Here is a 24,683-nt window from a genome sequence, read left to right as displayed (position 1 = left end):
AAGAAGATTCCAGATATTGAGAAGGCACCAAATATTTTTCCCAAGTGTGTGTGTGTGCAAGAGAGAGGCCCACAGACACCTTATAGATCACAACCACCAGAGGAAAGAGAGTCATAGAATCACACTGATCCCCTATAAGACGGCCCAGGATGTTTAACTCACTCTATCCCGAACATCCTTGGGTTTAACTCTCCTGCTGCCCGTGGCAACCCCTGTGGTAACAGAAGCAATGATATGTCAGTCAGTGTTTATTACCTTTAAGTGGACATGTGCTGATTGCCTTAACTTTAAAGCGAGGAATTAGACATTTCTGGCATGTGAGTACATTACTCAGTGAAGGTGTAACGATGCTGGTGAGATCACATAAATGTTTTACACACTGAATTATTCAAGGCACAGTGTTGCTGCTGCAGGCTACATACTATTTGAAACACAGAAGACCATAAACACTTTAAAGAGAGTGTTGACATTGATCTATCGGTCTGGAGATGTTGAGTGTATACCTCCTTTATATGTGTTATCATGAAGGAAACCGTTTTGTTGCTTTGAATAAGCCAGGTGCTACCCAAAAGTTTGTTATAGACCAAACGACACACCAGATCAGATTGTAAAAAAAAAAAAAAAATAGCATTCTCCCAACATCTGACAATGTTTTTACATAGCTATGTTTCTTCAAATTAGCATTTTATCAGTTGCTCACAGAGAGAGCAACTATTTCTGTTTTTCTGTAAACCTTTCCAAACATATTGCTGCAATGTTGAGAGAACGTTATGCAAAAGAGATGAGACAGGAAACAGAAATGAGAGCAATAAGCAGGAAGCAGGGTTAGTTCATCAAGAGTTTCTCGGTTTTATTGTATGCTTTTTGTTTTCTTGTTTTTTTTTTCCCCTCAGTGCTTCTAAAGACAAGGAAGAAAGTATTCCAAAGATATCCAAATGTCAGTGAACAGAAGAACGCCTCCATGTAGTGCAGAGCTGTGTTACAGTTCTGCCTTTTTCTTTTTTTGGAGGAGAATAAAAAGACAAACATAAAACAGATCAGACAGGATCCGTGATTGAATGCTGAGAGGCAGGTAAATTACACAGGTGTACTATTTACAGCATGTTTGCTTTGAACAGCACCTTTAACCACTCCTATGTTAATACACACAATGGACACAACATTTAATACTTCTGCTAGGGCGAGACCCTTAACAGTTTGGTCACAGTAGCATCACATCACCCCTAGATTGGTTCTACTTGCAGTACATTGAACTATTGCAGAATATCACCTGCCATATCAAAATCTCCCAGGTCAGTCACATTTCTGTAACCTCTTTTGAACATGTGAGTACACCAACAGTGTTTCTACCACTCTGTCACTTCACAAAGCATGGTAAGACTATGCTGTATCTACTCTGAACAGTTTCAGTTTTTAAAAAAAACAACAACAAAGAAAAAATAAAAACGGTGATATCATACAACAATGTCAGACACTTTCCCTTTAAAAAAAGTCTTTGGCAGAGGAAAATAAACCACAACATTAAAAAAAAATTACTGTTTACTTTAAGCTTTTATAAAAACAAATAAACAAACAAAAAAAGAGACCAGGATGAGGAAGTCACCACAGATTTGGTCTGTGGATGGAAGAATGGCACAGAGGTGCAAAAAGTAAGAAACACCAGAGGGGTCATGGTGGTACATGCTCATTCCACAGGACTGCACTGCACGATGTGATCAAACCATAGAAAGATATTTTATCATGCTCAGAATGCAAACGATGTTGAACCTCCCAAAAATAATTCTGGCAAAGCATGCAGAGAATACTGTAAGCATTGTCCTTTGACCCCACAAGTGTGTAAACTGCTGTAAAGAATATGTGCTTCTTTATCTCACCACAGATACTGTAACATGGATAAGTATTTACAACAAAATGGAGGTGCCATGAGTCACTTCTGCAGTGAACCAACTGTTTAAAGGTGATATGTAAATCCAGTTAAATACACTCCCTCGCTGCACTGCAAGACCTGCTGCTCTGGTTTGTCTGCACTTTACTTTATAACGTTGCAGCTTTTCTTTCACAGTAGTACAACAATGAATGACAATGCAATTACTAAAACAATATGGTAAGCTTTAAATCAGATTTCCACAGAAAAGCTTTTAAAATCTCTTTCTGGTGTGTTTGAATGCCGGTAATCGTTCTGTGGCAATGGAAGGCCATTCCAAAGGGAAAATGAAAGCAAAATGTCTTTTATGACATCCTATCGTAAGTTCCAAGTAATGCTTTCAGACTAAAATGACAATCACAGAAATGCAGAAGTAAACTGCATCCAAGAACGCATTGCACTGTTCCTCTGGGGAGATAAACATAAATAAAATAGACAATAGATAGACAGACAACAACTTGACTAGACACGAACAATGTAAAAACTAATTGAATGAAAATAAACAAAACTATAATACTGTAGATGGGAAAAGTGCAGTTTCTTTTTTTTTCCTTTACATAATGTATCATAATATCATATGATTTAACTCTGTCTCTCAGTATTCTTTAACACATGCACTCATTTACTCACTCACTCGTCACAAAGTATCTTACAAAGCAGGCAAGGGTCTCTTCTCCACAAGCCCTTCAGTATTTTTGTCACAGTTTTACATTAAATTTCCCTTCCTGACCCCTCTTTATACACAGTAAACAACACTGCCCACCTCTACTGTTGCTTGTCAGTTACTCTTTTTTTTTTTCAGTAATGGAACAAATACCATTTTTTTTCACCTCATGCCACAGCACATAGTTTAAACATTACCCATATAACTTCTAAATATGTATATTTACATCTCCGATCGAGAAGAGATGGGTAAGCTGGATGTCACACAGATGGTCTGGATAGATATAAAGTGTAAGGGGTTAATGTAGCGAGAGTCTTCAGAGGGAAGAGCTGTTAGGCAACAGTAAACCCACACCCTCACGAGAAGTTACACCACGGTATGAGTTAGAGGATAACCCTGTTAGCGAAACACCAAAAAAGCAGATGTCATTTTACTGTGTGTGTGTCATGTAGCTTAGCATAGCATGGGCGATGCCGAGTAATGGCAAGCAGAAACATAGTAGTGATGCAGAGAAAATGGAGTGTAGTGTCAGTAGAGTTAAAAAGCACCATCAGGGGTCTCCCTATGACACAATGGCTCCACCTATAATGAGCAAGTGGTACACACCTCTCTTCTTAGACAACCCCAAGAAGTTGCCCGTAAGCCTAGATCTATGTAAGTAGCAGCAGACTTGAGATCAGTGTCTAGGGGCAACTTTGTCTACATCATTTTAGGTTCCCAGTCAGGAGGAATATATAGTATATATATAAATATGTATATATATATACAGTATATGTGTAGAGAAAGAGAGAAAGTATGAGCTAGGCTCCTGGATACAGAAGTGACCACTAGCATTCCTCTATTGTGAGGCAGATGAATTCCTGGATGCACTTCCTATATTGCTGCTCAGTGGGGCTGCTGCTGTGGTATTGACCTGGTTGACCCAAGGGAGCCTCCGCTTCTCGCATCTCCTCATTCATCCGCGCTAAACGCAATCTGGAAAAGAGGAGAAAAAAGAGGGAGGCAGAGGGATAGGAGAGAGGGGTTGATTAGAGAATGAAAAAGGGAGGTGAGAAACGATAGCGGGATAACGAAAATAGGGAGTGAGATAATTGAGTTGTTGAGTTGGGCGTGAGAATGTGAATGTGGTGAGGTGGTTAAGGAGCAGCGAGGGAGGTAAACCACAGTGGAGAGAAGAGGAGGGGAGGAGTGAGTGAAAGAGAGAAGAGACATACAGGTCAGATAATTCAATATATGATTTCATTCTAGAAAAAAAAGTCTATTTGCTAAGAATATTTAGTGGCATTTGCGACAGCCTGAAGGAACGTTGTTGAAGGATAGAATTAACTTTTTTGATTAGTCAATGAGTCATTTTAACAAACTTTTCCAAGAAATAATAAGTTTCAGTGTATATGTAAATGTCTACCAAAGAGGGTCCTATAAGGACTAAAAAAGTATCTTTGGTCTAAGAAGAATGAGGGTCACTCACAGGGTGACGATGTCTGCGTTGGCAGCCTGGACGGCGATACTTAGGGGGTCATGACCCTGCTCATCCACCTCCGTCTGTGACGCTCCTCTCTTCAGGAATAGACACACCTGACTGTACAAAACAAGACGCAGACACAGAGAGAAGAAGTGAACTTAGAGAGTTATTGACATTGTCGGACACATTGTGATAGGGGCAATGTGAAAGATATCATATATCAGGATTATATGCAGTGGAATAAATACCAGAGAGATCAGGAGAGCGGATAACATGATGCATGTGGACAGATCCAAAATTATGCAATTCACTGATTTGTTTGTGCAATATTTTTATTGCCATTATTGATTTTTTTCTTTTATACCTCCTCCTTTAATCTCCTTGTTGTTAACAACAGTGGCATGTCCTGTGGTTTCCCGTGAATTATTGCCTCCAAAGAATTAATTGGGAAAAACAATCAGTGTTCTAGAGAGTTTCCTTGTTCGAGAGAACTAACACTGAATAAACATTTGGAAGACAATGAATCATGCACCACAAAAACGAAAGCAAAAAGAAAACTTCATCCCTGCAGGCATTTCTTACCCAGTGTGTCCCAGATAGGTTGCGTGGTGCAGCGGGCCTCTGCCTCTCATGTCCCTCTGGTTCACATCAGCTCCGTTCTGTAGCAGGAACTCACAAGCTATCAGAGAGCCCTGATATGGAAACAGAACAGACAAACAGGGAAAGGTGTTTATATTAGTTCATTTGGCAAGACTAATTATTGTCATTTTACCTTGACTGAACTGACTGTTTATAATCCTTTATCAGATGTTTATGGTTTCATAAAATCTGGGTCTAGCACCTTCAGTTTTTAATTTTAATCCTGTCTCCATTATGAGGTAGAATTTAAGCAACAGCATTGACATTAAAGTTTAATAAATGTTCAGTTATTCCATTGCTGGTTCACTTCCAGTCAAAGCCTGAACAGCCTGAACAGTTTCTCACCCCGATCACAGTCTGAATGAGCGGCGTTTTCCCCTCTTCCTCCTCACTTGCAGCGTGTACGTCAGCACCATGTGCCAATGCCTCTGCCATAAGGGGCAGGTTGTGTAGACGTGAGGCTCGGTGCAGGAGCGCCCCTGGGTGGAGCTCCCTCGGGTCTTCAGGGTCTGAAGACACTTCTTGTTCGATCTCCACCTCACCACTGGAGGACTCCTCTGATTCCTCGTCTGAGGGAGGGGAAGGTGACAGAGAGATGGCAACGATGGTTTAATTTATAGGATGACGATTGTTTAGGCTGCCCAACTCCTTTATGTGATTCTTGTCGATACACAGTGCCAATTTATGCAATGTAAAAAAACTAATTGCTACACCTTTAAAGCCATAACAACAAACATTAAACTTCATTAAATGCAGCAAAATGTAATCACATCACTGCTATATTGCACAGTAAAGGGGAGGGAACAGGAATCTTGCATATCCTCCAGTCCTAAATTGGTTGTACTGGCAGTCTCATTGACACCAGTATTGTTCTTTACCACAGAAACTCTTTTCTCAACAACATGATGATAATATTTTGGCATCAACACACAAACACACATACCTTCTTCTGTGACGCTGTCCACCACTGAGCCAAAAAGCAGGATGTCTGTGCTGCCATCAGTACTTCCTCCCAGGCCGCTGTCGCTGCTAAGACCTGCGGGGCCAAGCATCGCCAAGCCACGGACACGTTAATGATTACACGGCACATACTGTACTACTCATACACACGCCACCATCACTGGTAGATGGTGATAGAAAACATGTAACAAATCAAATGAAAATAATACAATAATAATCTTGAAAGTGCAATATGCTTGTATGTAGTGTCCGTGTAGTGGACTTACTGCGAGGGCCAGAGCCAGTGTCAAAGTAGGAAAATAGTGAATCCAGCTCATCTGGACAGAACAGGGAGTCACGGCGAAACTTTGCTGCAGCTGCTGACATAGGACAGAATATCAAAACAAGATTTCAGTTGTGGCTTCAGAGTGTACAATCTAAATATTCAGATTTTGCAGCTCTTGGCTTTACGAGACATGCTCAAACGTTTATTACAACAGAGAATTCAATCCTCTGCACTGACCTGCTGAAAGATTTGCAGGTGAAGCGCTGCCTGGCTCATAGCGATGGTATTTCCTGCGGACCTTGTTTGGGGCACGAACAGAGCTGTTGTGCCGTTGGCACTTCTTCACAGTCCAGGGCCGGGACTTTCTTTCACCCTCCACCAGTGCCTCGCTGCCACTCATCTTCTTCAAGAAGCGTTTCTCCACATATTTGGACTTGATCCAGGCTTCTTTCTCCTGTCTAGAGAGCATGATATGTAAAGATAGTTGAGTGTTTGCTGGATCGTGTCATGTCAGATCATGTCATGTCATGTAGTGAGATATTCAGTAAAATAACATCGGTACCTTGAAATAGAGCTACAGATAACTCATATTTAACCTAACTGACAATAAAACTCCTTTCCTTGCCTCCTCCTTGAGTAATCCACTGACCTTGAACTGGACGGTCCAGGTTTTTTTGCTCCCAGCTCCTCGCAGGCTCCCTCATAAATTTGATTGATCACAGTGTTCCCCAATTCACACATCAGCTAAAAATGAGGAAAGGAAGGAAGGAGGACAAAGATGGGAGACAGAGATTTAAAAAAGTTCATTTCACTAAAGGAATCATAAATGCAACTCTGGTGGGAGAAAAAAAGCACAGCACAGAAAGGAGAAGTTGTAGATGAATGTGTTGTGGAGACACACCTTGAGTAATTCTGGCTCCCATGAGTCTAATGTGAGTGAGCGCACTTTTGAGCAATGGACGCCTAAACTCCTGAAAGAAACAAGTAGAAAGAAGATTATATAAAGAAAGGGAAGTGTAAGAAGATTTGAGATCTTTCAGCACATTTTATTTAGTTCTGCTTTCATCAAACTGTCTTAGTTTCTCTACTCTTAAAAGACTGGGAAAGCGATATAAGCAATGTTACAGGTAAATCATGATGAGTGAGGATGGCAGATTGCCAGCTGTAATAGTTTGACAATGCTGTTGTTTTGTTTGGAAGATGTTTTGAGGCGACTAATTTCCAGAAACAGATTGTGACGTTTTAAAAATATGCTGCACCACCAGTTACCTGTGGATCCCTGAACACTCGATGCAGAGCAGCACTCCCAGGTTGATGGAAGCCCAGCAGGGAGCCGTTTGACCGCAATCGCAGCACAGCTCGTTGCCTGGCAGGCTCTGCACCCTTTGGAGGAGGCTTTCCCCACCTCCCCTGACTCCCCTCTCAGCCCTCTCTCCCCTCTCCCTGGGCTCGCTGGCAGAGTCGATGCTGCTGGTGGAAGGTGAGGCTGTCCGGTCCAAACGCTGCAAAGACAGGTGGACAGATCAGAGATTCTGAAGCTACATGGGACTCTCATGTGAAATTGATGTGTGTGTTTGTACCTCAATGTAATAATTGTCAGTGATGTCTTTGTAAGCAGAGGCGATGCTCGCCTGGACTGCCTGGATCCAAGCCTGTCGCAGCTTCTCGGACTCAGCCTGTAGCATACAGCTCCTACGGGTTTATAGAGGCCAATTATACAAAACCTGCCTGTAACTGTCTAATGCTATAAAGCCACATGTTAACTAATTAGTGCAATAAAAATGAGAAAAGATAACATATCAGCAAAGGTTTGACCTCGGACAAACACACACATGCACATACTTACTTGGTGGGTGAAACGACCTCAAAGCAGAACCTTCTCTCATTATCTTCACATGGTTTGACAGAACACAATCTCAGGTCCTCTACAACCACTGTCAAAGAGTCCTTTCATTGGAGAGACAAGTGTAAACAAATCTTACTATAGTGCTGCACATTATGCAAATCACATTACACTCCTCACAGCCGACAAGGAAGGACAAGTTGGTACACGGCTTCATACTCCTCCACCAATATGCAAATTATGAATAAGTATAGCCAAATATGTCAAATATTTAATGTATTAGTTTTATTTTTTTTTTAAACACACATACCTTAAGTTTCTTTTGGTAGACCAGCTGGCTGTTCTGTATGGAGAACCAGCGCCTTGAGGAGGGAAGAAGGTATTAAGTTTGACATTTGCGGTAGAAAAAAGATCTATCAAATGTCTGCATGCTGAGACTGGACCTGCTCTCGCTAATACAATGGTGATAAATGTATATATGAGAATTTTGGAATAGGGCAAGTCCAATGGAGAGCTTGCTTCTTTTTTATACGAACACTTTTGATGGTAGAAGTCCAAAGTTTGAGCTTGTTGCTTGTCTCCTTCAAATTTGATGAAAAAATATTCAAACTTCTTGTTTTTTGAATTACCAGACCAACCTTTTACTTACATAACTTTTATTGTTACACTCATTCAACTGTGTTCATGTGTCCTGGTTATCTCATTAGCTTTAATTAGATTAGACCGCTGCGATGCTCTCCCTCTTCTTTTTACCTGTTCCAGGTCTTGAATGCATTGCTGGCCCTCTTGAAGAGGTAGCCCTCCATGACCACGCCATTTGGTGCATCCACATTAAATTCCAACTTGGGGTCATCATATGAAAAGTCCTGTAGGGAGAACAAGTTATCAGAGTTTAGTTTCTTCCCTTTGCAGGTTACGTCAGGTCACACTGTGGAGTACAAAGTGTTAAAGTCCACCATAACACGGAGGGGGGGGGGGCCTTATCAGCACAACGGTAGCTGTGTTGACACAATGCTAGTGCAGAACAATTTCCTTTCTAAATCATGCCTGCGTGTTCCTCCATATAAAACCAGTCTTTATCCTCTCCACACTGACCATCTGTTCATTAGTTTATCTTTAAGTAACATATCAAATCTACACCACTCTACCTGTCAGCTAAGAACATCGCTACTTTCTTTAATGTTTTGTCTACAAAGAGTTCAATTTCCCAAGAAAAGCATCTGCTCAGTGAGGTGAAAGACAAGAGGACACAGATTTAATTGAGCTGAGGCTGAGGTTAGGTTTCACTATTGTTGAAGGGGCCTTTGGTTTGGGGCAAGGTAATACTGGGCATATGGCAAGCTCTGCACCACACACACACACACACACACACACACACACACAATCTCACTATCTCTCCCCTTGAAAAGAGCATTGAATCACTCTGTGTGTTCTTCTAAGAAAACACACTATAATTGCGGACTGATGTCGTCATGTTCTCTCCGGGCCTTTTCATCAGTCATATCAAGAAGACACAACAAGAACAAAAATATTTCTAGAGACTTTAACTCAAACTGATCATCTTGGCTGCTTTGCGTGGACAGACTAGCGACACGTGACACTGCTTTGCTAGAATATAACTGCTAGATTTATTCTAAGTAACATCTGGAAAACATTCAGGACCAGGTGAAGCAAAAAAAAAAAAAACTTGGCAGGATGTGACACAGCAGTTTGTCACCTTGCTGGCCGGTGAGATGCTTCCTCAAAAGAAACACGCAATACAAAATGAGCACATGTAACAGACAACTACATAGAAATGAGTTTATTTTTTATCAACCTGAAGAAAAGGAAGACAAAAAACAAAAGAAGTAAAAACAAGAAACAACATTAATACTATGTGGAAATAAACCACTTCTAATCACATTACTAGCACCTGAGTCTTTGTCCTGAATGTGTCATCAAAATAATAATTAATTACATGAGTAGAAGAATTCATGTAGAACAACGGAAAGAAATGATGCTCCTCACCAGTTTACAGTCCAGCCTGCCAAATATCTTCATCTTAACCACACTGGCATCCAGCAGCATCTCAACATCGGCAGATTAAAACGCTTAATGATAAATTATTGAATGAATAACTCTGATCAGAGAGAAGAGAGCATCTCTAAACCATCTCACTTAGAGTACCACACAGCCGCGCGCATCCCTCACGAGTGCAGATGAAGGACTGTCAGCTCGCTCGTGACGTTCCTCCACGCGAGGCCACCTGCCGACTTGTCCCGGCCGCGCGTGGACCTCTGGCGCGAGCGCTCATTATCATACAGCTGTCACAGTGTCCTCGTGCCCCGCTGACCTCGCCGCGGCTGCCGGAGATCAAACATTTCATTTGACGGCATGCGCCTCCTCCGCGCCACGATTTAAGACTCCCCCTGTGGCTGTTTTAAAGGCCCGGGTTTCATGCATACTTTTTGGAAGAGTCAGCTTTCCATCTGTCTGTGGCTATGACCGCTATTCCTGCTTAATCAAGCTGACATTATGGCTCCCCAAACACCAGCCCGGAGCCCCCTCTTCCCACCTTAAATCAGCCAGGACCATGAAGGACTGCAGCGCACAAGTGTCCACAGAAACAGGCAGCTACAAAATGAAACCAGGGCCCCATAAAAAATATATATTTATATTCGCGAATCTCATTCATTCTTAAAATACCTGCGAGCAGTGTTATTATTCAGATTCTTTACTTTAGTAAAAAGGGGCCAAATACCACAGTGTAAAAGTACTCTGTTACAAAGAAAATGTTACTTTAGTTAAAGTATGTGAGTATAATCTAATTGTGTGTAATGATATAATATACGAATATAAGAAAAATGTTGTTAGTATACAAATGATAGATAATCATTACTCTTTCAGTTGAGGTACTCATTGTACTAGTATACTGCACAGAGCCACAACTATTTTTACTGGTGCATTCACATTGTAGCTATTGTTGGAGCCTAGCCAACAAGATGATTTGCATATAACGATGTCTATGATTATGTTATGATGTGTAAATAATCCACCAGACACACCTGTTCAACAGCATAATCTGTGTACTCAATTACATCAGTCTCTAACTGGTACAGCCTGTGAACATGCAATATAGGTCAAATGTGTTCATGCACACTGTACTGTGAAAAAAACTGGTAAAGTGTATAGTTTATAGTTGAACTATAATGTATAAACATGTTATAAAATGTTTGCTCTAAGTCTTCCTACAGCAGTTTTCTCTAAAGTTTTCTCTCCCTGTGACTTGAAGTCACATAGACAAATGCTGTAACAATGGAGGAGGAGGGAGCTGAGGCAACAATTCCCCAGGGAGCCACAATGAAGTCCTGCACACATAAAACAAACTGCTGTGAAAGAAAAGAGAGAGAAGAAAGAGACAAGCATGTGATCTGTGGAGTGAGTGAGATACGAAGAAACCAGGGGAGGGGAGGTGGTCGAGGCAAAATGTTTTCAAGTCAAGTTCAAGACATGCACTATCTGATGACAAGATCATTTTGGCATTATGTGCCGTCATGATGATCATCCAGTTTAATAATGTTTACAATCTCTTCACGTGCATCTTGATTTTCTGTTATCCATCTTCCCTCCACTGAAAAATAACTTGCCATAATCTAAATCTATTTAGCCTAAACTGCAATGAAGCTATAATTAATCTATTCTCCTCTGAGTATGACTCCTGCAGTTACATAACAGAGAGTTAATAAAGCATTAATACCATCTATAATTCACCAACTCTACTGTCTCGTGGCTTTGCTCCCTGCACCACTAAATTTGCATAGGGGGAAGGTAATCTGAAATGGATCATGGAAACATTTTATCCTGAATCTTTTTAAATGCTGTTTGCATTTTTCGTTGTGACAGATAAGTTAGTTAGTAGGAAGACTATCTTTGCATCGGAGTGGAGCAGCAGTCTTTCATTATCACCGATTATAACATAGCTTGAAATGATGGGAGAAGGTTGTTCTCACAGGTAGTTAAGTGAGTTGTGAGTAAGAAAAAGTGTCTTTCTGTCTTCTATAGTTTTTTTTTTCTCTTAAACTGACCTCCTCTTTTTTATGTATTTTTCTCTCTTCATCTGTCCTCTACTGTTTTGTGTCTTTCTCTTGTCCTTTGCTCTCACATTCAACCAACTACTGTAATGACATCTGTTGACTTTGGCTGGAGCTGGCAGTGGACTGAGGCTGGCATCAAGCTCAGGCAGATCTTTCAAGTCTCTAGAGACATGACTGACCTCTCTCATGGTGTAATTACCAGAGTAAGACCTACAGCAGAGGACAACATCAGACAGCAGATCATCATACTACAACGTCTGTATGCTTAATTCATTGGATAAAAGGAATCTTTTAATTCTTATACTGGCTGAAACATGAAGCTGGGACTACTTACTTATTTTTCAGTAAAACTTATCTAATAAAAGCACCAGTCTAACTATACTATTCCTTATAAAGTATAGTATACTGCCCTCTTCTAGCTTTGTCAGGTATAGCACTTTGTCAGGAGAAAAGAGACAGGCTTCATTCTGTATGTTCCACAATGCAAAACAGGCACACAGCATGCCAGAGTGTCATACATTGACTGTCTGATTAATTGTGTAAAAAAAACCTGATGGATAGACAGGATGGGATCTGAACATTTAGACCTAACAGGAAAGGAAACTGTCACCAATCACAAGAACAAAACAGGATATTAATGGAAAATATTGCTTCGACACAAAACAAGACATCAATGAGACAAAACTATTTTTATGCTTTTACTTTGACACCTATATCTTCTTAACTGGCTTGCTGACATGTTGACAAATCCTCTGGGTTTTCACATGAAAAACATTTGGAACAGCACAAAATAGCAGGAGGATATTTGGAAGAACTGTATTCTTCTAAGAGATGCACAGATAGGTAGCAAAAGCTAAATCAGGGTTAGGGTGTGCATACCAGAACAAGAGACGGGGGGAAAAACATCAAATGAGCCACAGAAATAAAAAAATAAAAGTACAAGGAAAGTCCCTTAGAGTTCAGTGGAAACACGTAGACAAACAATAATGCTAAGCTGCTTTAAGAGATTTCTGCTGCCTGATGATAAACACTTCCTCCCACACTGATGCTTTGAAAGATATAGGGATTCTTCCATACATACACAAACAAACACACAGCCTCCTGCACAAGGAGCCAGCATGTGGTGACCATAAAACTGCTCCCCGTATCAATCACTTAATCTGTCCTACGCTGCTAAACAAATACCACACACACACACATCTGCTGGTTCACATTTTATGAGGTGCTACTATATGAGCAAGCTGGAGTTTGATGTAACCACAGGAGAGTGGAGAGCAGTATGTGCCATTAAATAACTGTCAGGGGTTTTTTTGTTTTTTCTTAGACAAGACATGAGCCCTCAGAGAGCACCCAGAACAGCATCTGAAAATCTAATCCTCTTAAAAAGAAATCCAACATTACTGCCAATGCCTGCCAGGTAAACATTGTTTGCCCCCAGACCATCACTCAATGAAACACTCCTCCCACTATTTCACTGGAAACCTTTACAAAAGTCAACAGGGCAGTTCATCTCATGAGCTGACATCAGATAAAAGTTTAAACTGAAAACTTACCTGCATGAGAGTCTGAAGTAGGTCAGGTGAGGAAAAGATGAGGAGAGAGAAAAAGAAAAAGTGTTAATACAAGATCACCGCTAACAGATTTCAGCCAAATATGTTAATGTAAGACAACATGTCTAAGTCATTACAAAGTGACTTTTTAGCTACAGCACATGATATGAGGTGTGTTCGTCTTCCTGTTTAAGAAGAATCAGATTCTTCAGATGTAAGAGGAAGGGTTGCTGAAAGGCCATTAGGTCGGGCACAAAGCTGTGTGACACGTCTGGCAGGATGAAGGAGGGAAGGGCCAAGTTGGGCAGAAAAACAGCTATGTTTTTGGCATCTCTTCAGGTAACAGATGGATGAATTTTGTGCATCTGTGCATGAGCGTGACAGGAGGACAGGAGGAGCGTGAGGATTTGACAGAATTGTCAGATTTCAGTCAGAGTTTCCCATAAAATAAATGTATCAATCTGTCTTTGTGGGAACGGCTTTTCTACTTTAAACTCTTGCTTTAAAGCCAGAAGAAGAAAAAACATTCAGAAATCAACAAACTAGCTCTAACTATTTAGAATAATAATAAAAAAAAAGAGTAGAGACGACGCCTTGAAACAGACAGTGTAAAAAATGCTTCAGTGAAAACAGGGAATTTGATGAAGATAAGAAATGTTTTCTTTATGACACAATGTATTCATCCATTTCAGATGCCAAAAGGAGATAAAATACATTTTAATCCTGGTGTTTCTGTTGACATTTTAAACAGAGTTAGTGAGAACCTATGATGCCAAGTGACAGTGAAAATTGTTCATTTTGACTTTTGCATCTGCAAATGCAGAAGAAAAACCTTCGGAGCTTGAAACAATTTTGCATAAAAGGTTTCACAAACTAATGACTGCTTGTTTGTCACATGTTCATCAGAATTGCAAAAAATGCACTTTGGACATTTTCAAAAAACACACTTCGAATATTCAATATTTAATTGTTATTAATCCCCACATCACTATATTTGAAAGTACTGGGGAGTATCTTTTGATTTAGTTTCATTAAAAACATTAGAGAAATATGTTGATCTGATTTTACGGCATGTGAAAAGTCCCTGGAAAGTGATTAAAATCTATAATCACGGTGTGTGTGTGGCAGTGGAGAAAAGAGGAGGTATTTGAGGAGAGGATGATATTTTAAGGCAGTCAGATGCGTAATGTTTTGCTATCTCACTCTCTGCTGGATGAGGGCGTGTTTGTGCTCCAGCTCCCTCTTCTCCATGGCTGAGTCGATGACCAGCTGATCCAGCTACACAGAGAAAACAAAATAAAACTACAGAAAAGACTCCAACATCTGGTTAAGTTAACAGACTATTATAAGTCACAGTGAAATGTTGTTTATAAATAGGTGCACAGTAACAAAAGTAGTACATTAACATGGATGACACATATTTCTTTGTTCAAGCATGCATGACAGGCATGTGTATTGTGGTGTGCTTGTTTTGTGTCACCTGTGCAGCCAGTTTTTTCATATATGGGTCAATCTCGTCCAGGATGTTAAAGCCTTGTTGGAAGAGAGTATACTGGGCACGCATGAAGGACAGCATCTGCAGAAGACACAGTGAGACAATGATGGCTGTTATACATGTGTGTTAATAATCAAAACAGGGACTCCACATATGCACATTTGACGCGCATATGTTACAATCTCAGAAATTAGAGGAGATACAGTCTGATACAATCTGGGTTACTTACTGCATCCAGGATTTCAAACTTCTTCTTGGCCTGAAGCACGTTAATCTGCCAAGAACAAAGAAGAAAAACAAGATGTAGGTTTTAGCCTAACAGCAGGACCATCTATAATTCAGTCCCATTTTAAAAGCAGTTTAAACCGTTTCCTTTTACACATTCAGGTGTATTGGGAGTTTTGAGTGTAGCAGCAGCTGTTGAGTGTCAGTGCCACCTACTGGACTACACTGGTAATATAATCTGGAGTTTGTGTGTGTGTGTTTGTTTCACCTGTAGTACATAGTCTAGGGCCAGATGCCTGAAGGCTTTGCGGCTGAGGATGAGAGCCTGCGTGGCCTCTTCAGCCTCATGCACCTTGTTCCTGGGTGCCTGGGCGTTCTTCACCTGGGCCAGCTCCATGTCCTCACGCACACGGTCAAACTGCTTTTTGGTGTCCTTGAACTTGCGTACATCCCTGAAGCAGGCATAGTAAGACAACAACATGTACGTCTCTTAGTTTGAAATGCATGATTTGTGTTATTACTGGGCACTTTACAAAAATAAAAAATTAACAGGAGGATAGAAGCCTAGTTAGAAATTTTAAAAATAACATTTCTACATGTGGAGATTAGATATGAGTTAAATATTGTATATGTTACAGATGTTTAATATATTGCTTTAGCCCACTTCACCATGTCATCTGTCTAGTGGGTATAAAAACAGTTACATACTGCCTCAAAATGTCTTTTTTTAAGTCTTTATTGTGTATATACATATACAAATAAAACAACAACATAACCAAACGTACAATTATTTACAGTACTGTCAATTGAATGATGCAGTGAATTTCTTTATTTCTAAACCTAATGAAGGTTTCCAATTTTCTGTCAAACACATCTTCTTTCTCTTGGACAAAAGGTATTTTTTCCCATCATGAATATTTCCTGTACCAAAATGTCTATTTAATTGGTTTTCCATTGAAACCTGAACATGCATTACATCTTTCTACTTGTAAAGAGGTAACTCACTCTTTAATGAAGATGTGAAGCTGCTGCTTGATCGACCTCTGGGCCTGGTCAAACAAAATCTGTAGGAACAGAGGTGTGAAAAGTGAGCACTTAATATTATCATATGAGCTACAGCGCACAGCAAGTTAAAGAACTGGTTAAAACTGTGAAGACTGGGTTAAATCAAGAAATCTGTAGATGTGACATCTGACCACAAGATGGCACCATAAACCTTTCCATATTATTGCTGTAATAGACGAAGCCAGAGGCAGAAGAGGGGAAATGAAAGGACTCAACATAATTTTTGCCTTACAGGATGCCAGATTTCTCTTCCTCCTAACTGTGGGATCTCACACTCCTGTCCTTCAGCTCTCCTCTCCTTCTCTATGTTTTCCCTCTTTTGTGCATAGAGAGCAAATCTTCTTTTCCATCTAGGTGAGGATTTCTTTTCCATTTCTGTGTTTCTGACCACACTCCAAACATAATGAACACAGAATAGCTGCTGTTGAAGAGACCATCCGTCATTATTAAGGAAGTATGTGTGTCTCGCTGTCTTATCTATGTGCACGGACAATGAGAATGCTTCAATATCTGCACACACACAGAAATGCACTCACTTGGATTAGATTGTCATTGTTTCATAGGCGCATACACACACACAAACAATGTATAACAACAATCACGGTTGGCAGCCTGTGGATTAAACTTTCTATAGCAATCCCTAGTTAATAAACACACATTGAGGATTACAGGCTTAGTCAGTGTGTGTGTGTGTGTGTGTGTGTGTGTGTGTGTGTGTGTGTCTATGCGCCTCCATCCATGTGATGTTCCTATAGAGCTTGATGACTTCACATGCTTTCACTAATTTTTCTCATTGTGGGATCACACTTCGTGTCACACTTCTTTGACAGCAGAGTTTATAACCAGCTTTTTAAATGGCTGCAAAAGTGTTCTGGAGCTTCAAGTCAGGCATCCAACACTTAACTCCTTTGTAGACATCTGTTCACCTGCAGTCCCTTTCAACAAACCTATTTTTTGCTGTGCAATATATTCTTAATGTAAGGACACAAAGGTTAGAATATAACTCAGTAGCCCTGTGCTTATATCAGTAAAGATCTTTTCTATTTTTGACTGCTGAAAAATATCTCAGGGATATTTCCTGTAAAGAACCATGACATGAATTATATGTAAAATAGAGATAATGTTCATTTAGTGCACCTCCAACTAATTGATTATAATTAAATGCTAAGCTAGCATAACCTAAACTCTTTTATTCTACAGGTTAAGGCTAAATACCTACAATGTCTATTTGTCTATGTGCATACAATTCATCACATATGGGGGATACAGTTTCCAATAATAAATGAAAGATGAATATTCTTTTTTTTTTAAAGAAAAGCATCAAAGTGATAGAAAAATTGTAATGGATACCACCTGCTCTTTAACAAATTATTAGATGGTTATACTGAATATAACTTTACCACATGTGTCAGGATACTGTAGACAATGTGAGCTGTGCAAAACAATGGTTTAGCAGTTTCTTTGGTATTATAACAATATGTACATGTTCCACATGAAAGATTTAAATCCCAGGGGAAAAAATCTAAAATCAGTTCCATCAGATAGACTTTGAACCCACATGTAAACTAATCCAAATGTTCCACCCAAACCTGCTCTAGATTATGCTATCCTGGGCATGACCCAAACTACAGCATGTCTACACTCTCTCTTTTTTTTCTTTTTTTATCTCCATAGATATTCTAAGAGCCTCAATGTCTGCTCCTGTGAGTCACCTCTCCTGTATCTACTCTGCACGATTTTGCAGGAAAGAAATCCAGGAGAAAAAGTTGCACCACACTCTGACACAAAATCCACTATTATATCATTCTCAATCTGTTAAGATTTAGGGTGGGAATCACGTATGTTTGAAAGTACACGCATTTGCTTATCAAGTGATTTCATGGGTGATTCACTCTCCTGTTTGAATGGGAACTTTTGTGCCTGCTGAGAGCTGAGAAGATGCAGAAATAGGCATCATTGGGTGGTCGAACAAAGAGATTTCCTTTCACTGTCTTTCCCTCCCCTCCCCGCTATCCCTTCATTCATACTGTCTGCCAGACAAGCTATTAGTGTAATTCCTGGGTGTTAGAGTGGAGGAGTGGGATGGCTGTGGTGAAGGGTAAGTGAGAGTGGATGCCAGGAGAAGATGGAACAAGGAGGATGGATGGAGAGGTGGTGGAGGCGCAGAGGAAAAGGAACGGGTTGTAACAAATAAAAAAACAACAAGACGCTAAGGAGCTTACTGTCAAAATCTGTACTGCTTGGAATTTTTAACACTGGTGGGTTATGCACTAAAGACGAAAGCTAACACTGACAAACATGTCAGTGCATGTAATGGAAAGAAAGGCAAAGACAGACGTTAGAGCATCTGGATTGACGCAGCTGATGGATCCCATTGAGTGTGCAGCGCTTTGATTTGATTTACAACAGGATTTAGGGTTAAACAGGCTTAACCTTGGTGCAGTAAGAGGCATGGATCACAAATATAGCAATAAGAACAAGATCAGTGAGCAATGTGAGATGAACTACATTTTTGTTACTTCTGCTTGTGACTTCTGTTTAACCAACTGGTACATCTTTACCCGGAGAACAGTGATCGAATGTCTTCCTATTATTGACGTTTCAATTATAGCAAACTATTTTTTTTTATTCAAATGTATGTACTTCCCTACACAAGAACATAGGAAGCAACAGAACAAGAGCCCCTATTTAAGGCTTAGAGTGTAGTATAACAAAATAAAGAAGAGCATGTGTGTTAGGTTTAGATAATGTAGCAGATCAGAACAAAAGAAGCAGGGAAAAAGTAACAAGCAAAAAGAGGAAGATAAGAGTCTCTGATGAGGTCAAAGCACAATGTAGAGGTGAAAAGGGGAAGAAGAGTTGCTGATAAGCGTCTCTTATACACGCACAGCGTGTAGTCACAGTCCAGCAGACAGACTGGACACAAACATACAACTGTTAAAAATCAGAAAACAAAAAAGATCCCAACCAGTGTATTTATACAATTCTGAGTACCGAAGTCCTGTATAATCTAAACCTTAATCCAAAACGCATATCTGAAGAAGACCTGCATCTCGTGTGAGGTTATATTCATGTCAAACATAAAAACTTTTACTTAGTCTGAAAAAAAGCCGTTTCTTATGAGACCTAAATGTAGATATGCAACTAAAAATGGTCGAAATCATGAAAATTTTGTATAAGCTTCCTTCTTTCCTTCATGTTCACTGTTGATACACAAACAATAATGCACAGATATGGACCGACAAATACGTCAAAATACTATGCATAATGCCTAGTCATGATTGTACTTGTGGGGTGAAAGACACTCGTGTGTAAATGTCATCATTTCTCATTAAATCCAGAATTGCCTTTGGGCTCCGCAAACCTGTAGCAGATTCCCAGAAAAAGACATTTCTTCATCACACTTAGTCACGAGGAGGGAGTCATATGAATAAAACCTGCATACGTGTGTGTGTGAATGTCTGTACATTATAGCTGTCGTACACATGTGGTTTGAATCAGACACACACACGTGGACTGGCCTGTGTGGACAGATTCACCGTCATAGAGTGAGGTCACAGTTAAATTGCATGTGTGTGTGTGTGTTGTGCAATACTGGACCCAGGAGGGCCTGGATATCTGAAAGACGTTAACATGCCAAGAGGACCCGGGCGTGTCAGAACAGAACACTCCACATCAACCTCTCTCTTGTGTGCGTCTTACCATGTGGTAGTTGACGATCTCCTGGAGGCGTTCTCCACACTTTTCAAGGCATTCCTGCAATGTTGACGACACACAGACACACATAATGTAAGCACACGTTTCCGTATGAGCATAACTATCTTTCCACAAAATAAATAATATGAAACCCTAAAACCACTTTTGTAAACTGTCTCTGTCTATACTGTACTGTCCACACAGAATGATCTGAATCTGTGCTTGGTATAAAATAAGCTTAACGTTGAAGGGTTATGGGCTGTGAAACAATTATGTTTCTCCTGCTTTGCCCCAAAGCTACCAGGGCAACACCCGTACTGACAGGAAATTCAGTCCAAATGTTTTCCTAAAAGAAAACCATAAAGCAAGTTTCAGATCTCTGTGCTCCCAGCCATGTAAACTATCAGCATAAACATCTCCTGTCTGCATGCGGTCACATCTGTCATGTTTAAAACAGCTGGATGACTTGGTGTCTGGACAATACTGTTTATACTGCTCCGCTGTAACTATTCATGTGGAGAATCACAGGAATGTCCCAGCAAAGATAGATGAGTGGTCATTTGCTGAGCAGCTCAAATATTTCGCAGAGAATGTCCAAATCTGAACTCAGTTTTGAAGATGATGCTGCTTCTGCTCACCGATATCACCTCCTCTTTCTTGCACTGCTGCGACAGGTCCTTGATGCCATTAACAAAGAGCTTGTTGGCGCTGACGTAGGCCCTGCCGGCCTCGATCATCCCACTGCATAGCTTCACCAGCTAGTGGGGAGAAAGATAAAAATAATGGCTCGAAATACATAACAAATGCACTGCCTTTTTAATCACTCACATGTCTCACACAATGTGATGCAGGATATTAATAGGTAAAGTGCTGACGTAGATCAAAGAAAGCTTAAAAGAACTGTTAGTCACATGCAGAGTCAAATTTAGAATAATCCTCGTGTCTGTATCAAGGACAGTGTTGTGTCTGATATCCAAATGAGAAGTGAGCAAAATGCAAATGAATAAGATGATCAAGGGCATATGGCCTTATAATCTCTGTCTGTCCTCCATCAGTTTGAATGCTGACCTAAAACTATAACTATATATTCTCCACATAGTCATACTCAGTAGTTTTCAGTAGTGAGCAGTAAATTGAGATTTTGAACACTTATCAATGATCACACCATAAATGAGAGGTGCAGGGTCACATAATTGTGACGTTGAGGAAAAAGTATTGAGTGTACTGTGAAGCTTTTTATACCATTGTGATCATTTTTAAGGGCTCTGTACTGTATAGCAGTGATAATCAAAGTGAGTGCTACAGCATCCTGGGATGCCTTAAGGACGATCCAAGGACTAAGGACTAATCTTGGATGCCTACGTTTTGTATTACATTTTAAAATGTACATTTTTTTCACATTAAAACAGAAAAACCCCTGTTAAATATGTCAGAATGTGCCATCTGCAGGAATAAGCTTTTGAGATGCACTATCTGCTAGTTGCAGATTGCAACCAAATGAACACCCTTGCACACTCACCCTCTCTTTCCAAGCTTGGAGGAAAAACTTAGGCTGCAAAATTCACACAAACAGCAAAAGGCCATATCTAGAGCCAGTCTTTAATTTGTCTGCTCTGGGCTACTGTAGAAAAATGGAGTTCAACATGGACTCCAGAAGAGAACCCACACTCTCCGTAGATATGAAGGCTCATTTTATTTATATTCCATTCCTGTCAATAGATTCTTGTAATCTTATACATGCACACATGCACGTGTGCATGTTTTTGTGCATGAAAACTTATATATGAAGGTATGTATGTTTATTAATTGTTTATTTTAGGGTCAATATTATCTGCAAATCTACACTCAGACTGCATATTTTAGTCTGGACCAAAGTGTTGGACCCACCAACTGACAGACCGATGTCAGCAGAAAGTAATATAGTGCACATACTGTATCACCTAATCGTAAACATGAATATTACCAGCTGCAGACAGTTCACAGCAATGGTATGTACTCACCACATGAACTGGTAACCACTACTCTTTCCCACATTTTTGGGTCTATGATAAGCTACAGAGCGGTACACTGTCATTAGCACTGCACTGACACAGCTGGCAGTGTGTACTACAAAATCAGAACGTGTGTGTGTGTGTTGGTGAAGGGTGTGGTGGAGGGGAGGATGGAGAAGAGAAAGCACAGTAAACCTTTAATTATCGGATTTGGTGCAGTAGTTCCCAAGGTTGTCACTATGTGAGTGTGGTATTCTGGGTGGTGGACAGTGAGACTTTGCACAGGCCAGAGATGAGAAACTAGAGAAGAGGGGCCAAAAATTGCACAAGGTCTATGACAGCATGACTACAGAATCATGTGAGCATTGCTGAAATGACGTCCTGGCTCAAAATGTGTGAGTTTGATCTGCAAACTGTACAGTGACTATATGTACTTAACTGATGTGCATCACATGGTATACGTGTTTACAGTCACATGTGCATGTGACAGACAAGGCAGCATGATACTTGCTCTTGCTGCTGCTCCAAGGCTGGCCTGATAACATATCTGTCAACAAATTGGCTGATATGGGGAATGTGATCTCGCTGTGTGCTGTACTGAGCCCCCAGGGTCTGAACACAGCTATTAGAGGCACAGTATATGTGTCAGGATTTGTTGAGAAATGGGCTGGAAGAACTACAGGGGGTCCACTCGGAGTCAAAATGCCACATCTGGTACCACAAGGCACCACTCGGCGTGATAATTGACTGAAACAGAGTGTAATGTAAGGGTCCTGCTGGTCAATGTGGTGTGACATTTTGGACAAATTATGTAAAATAGTGACAGTTTTACTGGTTGGTTTGGGTGTGGTTTGTGAATTAAGCTCTGATGTCGAGCTAGCAGGGATGAAAACCATGACAATGTACAGCATTGAATGTTTTCACAATGGTCAGAACAAACAACACTGCAGGCAGGTTCAGCTGTCATCAATCTCATTAATTTGCTGTCAGAGTGTCCTCCGGCAGCTTCGGAGCATCCTAACAAAGAACTGTGAGGAACCCTGTTTAACAGAGCAAATCACCCTGATGGAAACCTCTCCCCTCGACCCTGCTCATCTTTCAGTGGCCTTTAGAGTTCAAAGAGGGTCGTGACCTGTTGGAAGCAGAAATAATCTATGCACGTGTGTGTGTGTTTTTGTGTGTGATGGGGTGGAGCCATGGACATTTATTTGAAACGTCAAAGTGTCGCATGTTGGTTCAATCATTTAAAAGATGTTTTGTTGTAACAACGTGGACCTATTGATGAAGCGGAGATAGACTGCAATAACAAGAACATTTCACAATCTTCTAAAGAGCCACTTCATCACTTTACAACAGGACATGAATCTGTTTTTATTATCTACAGGCTGCACAAGATGGACTGTACACTTCTAAGTGACCTCAATTTAAACATATTATTGATGTGCAGACTGTTTCGAACACAAGCGGTGTGCAAGAGTAAAAAAAGAAACAAGATAAACTGACTCAAGGGGAGATAGAAAAGGAAAGAAGGTGCGGTCAGCACTTAAATACATGAACACTATCTCATCTAGTCTATTAGTTTATCTATAGAGGCATCATCTCAGCTCATTGCAGACTCCCTGGAGACAGTCGGTCATCGATTTTTACTGGTCTTACATAGACACAATAGTTTTAAATACTAAACCTGAGATTCTGAGAAATTCATTCCCACTGTCTAGTTTGCCATGAACTCATTTTACTTTTTTTTCTTAAGATATTTTTTTGGCCACAGTTCGGATTTGAACCCTCGGCTGCTGCGGCAAGGACTGAGCCTTTTGTATACGGGGCAGATGCTGTACCAGCTGAGCTAACCAACACCCCTTGTCGTGACTTTTTAACACAACCCCCTTTTTCTTGAAACTAATCCAGGTACAATTTATCTTTAAAAAAATATGGCGTCTCCACAGCAGTGGGTGTTAAATGAGCCTAAACTGCTTCATTTCCATATCCTCTTAACACTTAGAATTGATTATAAGATACTGTTGTATTGCATGTAGCATTTTCTAAGCTAAGCAGGTCAAACAAAGACGTCACATGCTCACACTCTCTGATCAGTTTCACAGTGACTAAAGAAAGTACTGTTTACATCTGTTTTTTTTTTTAATTCAAACATTGTGAGTCAAATCCAGGATGTCTTTCTTTTAGAGTTCTAACAATGTGCAATATAAAGTCTACATATTGTACCAGTTTGTGAGAAATTTTCCCTGTAAACATGAAGGAGAAATCACAATTTAAGACCTATTGAAAGCAACATATACATGCAGTATAACACTAAAAGTTGATGTCTTAATGAGCAGGACAGTGAACAAAAAATATCATATGAATATGGTCCATACTTTGTCGAGTTTTGCCTCAATCTCCACCACATCTGTCTCCACATCATCAATGCCAGCCCTGTAGAGAGAACACAAAGTCACACAGTTAATCAGACCTGCTCTTTAGTAGCAAACCAGAAAGACTAACACTTCTGAGACCATGTTACGCTAAAAAGCTTTGCAATCACAGTCATACAGTAGAACAGAACAACAAATAATCAGAAGTTACAACATTTAGGCCTAAAATGTTTGTGTCCGTGGCATCTTAAAAAGCAGGAAAATTATGCAAATGGTACAAAATGGATGGGGAAATCCATCCAACTGAAAATTAAGCTGCAATCAGTTGCCATGTATCACCGTCTCACAGACTTGATCATTAATCCTGAAGACCGGATCGACAAAGGCATCACTCTAGAAGATTAGTGGCTACGGCTGAGCTGCAAAATCAATGAATGACATCATGCGGAGACATAGACT

At 40.3% G+C, this 24,683-nt stretch overlaps 1 protein-coding gene across 6 annotated transcripts in view; it reads right to left on the bottom strand.

Moving 5' to 3' along the window:
* Positions 1 to 24,683, bottom strand: part of acap3b (ArfGAP with coiled-coil, ankyrin repeat and PH domains 3b) — a 50,546-nt gene that overhangs the window by 1,340 nt on the left and 24,523 nt on the right. Inside the window, exons 2-25 of one of the 6 annotated variants that reach the window (XM_027278979.1) lie at positions 24,228 to 24,285; positions 20,500 to 20,619; positions 19,868 to 19,921; positions 16,106 to 16,164; positions 15,369 to 15,552; positions 15,105 to 15,149; positions 14,861 to 14,956; positions 14,584 to 14,658; positions 13,384 to 13,395; positions 8,511 to 8,623; positions 8,068 to 8,119; positions 7,761 to 7,861; positions 7,495 to 7,606; positions 7,184 to 7,416; positions 6,816 to 6,885; positions 6,564 to 6,658; positions 6,152 to 6,372; positions 5,916 to 6,005; positions 5,633 to 5,734; positions 5,035 to 5,258; positions 4,633 to 4,742; positions 4,057 to 4,167; positions 3,502 to 3,563; positions 163 to 212 (exon numbers count right to left, since the gene is read on the bottom strand). In XM_027278979.1, coding sequence (XP_027134780.1) covers positions 163 to 212; positions 3,502 to 3,563; positions 4,057 to 4,167; positions 4,633 to 4,742; positions 5,035 to 5,258; positions 5,633 to 5,734; positions 5,916 to 6,005; positions 6,152 to 6,372; positions 6,564 to 6,658; positions 6,816 to 6,885; positions 7,184 to 7,416; positions 7,495 to 7,606; positions 7,761 to 7,861; positions 8,068 to 8,119; positions 8,511 to 8,623; positions 13,384 to 13,395; positions 14,584 to 14,658; positions 14,861 to 14,956; positions 15,105 to 15,149; positions 15,369 to 15,552; positions 16,106 to 16,164; positions 19,868 to 19,921; positions 20,500 to 20,619; positions 24,228 to 24,285 — 2,449 coding nt within the window. Of the gene's footprint in view, positions 3,564 to 4,056; positions 4,168 to 4,632; positions 4,743 to 5,034; positions 5,259 to 5,632; positions 5,735 to 5,915; positions 6,009 to 6,151; positions 6,373 to 6,563; positions 6,659 to 6,815; positions 6,886 to 7,183; positions 7,417 to 7,494; positions 7,607 to 7,760; positions 7,862 to 8,067; positions 8,120 to 8,510; positions 8,624 to 13,383; positions 13,396 to 14,583; positions 14,659 to 14,860; positions 14,957 to 15,104; positions 15,150 to 15,368; positions 15,553 to 16,105; positions 16,165 to 19,867; positions 19,922 to 20,499; positions 20,620 to 24,227; positions 24,286 to 24,683 lie in introns of all 6 variants that reach the window. The other 5 variants (XM_027278982.1, XM_027278978.1, XM_027278980.1 and 2 more) reach the window with 5 other exon arrangements.

The sequence above is a fragment of the Larimichthys crocea genome, chromosome VI (genome assembly GCF_000972845.2).
Source record: "Larimichthys crocea isolate SSNF chromosome VI, L_crocea_2.0, whole genome shotgun sequence".
NCBI lineage: Eukaryota > Metazoa > Chordata > Actinopteri > Sciaenidae > Larimichthys > Larimichthys crocea.
Note: the sequence above shows the minus strand (reverse complement) of the source record. Positions and strands in the feature narration are given on the sequence as shown.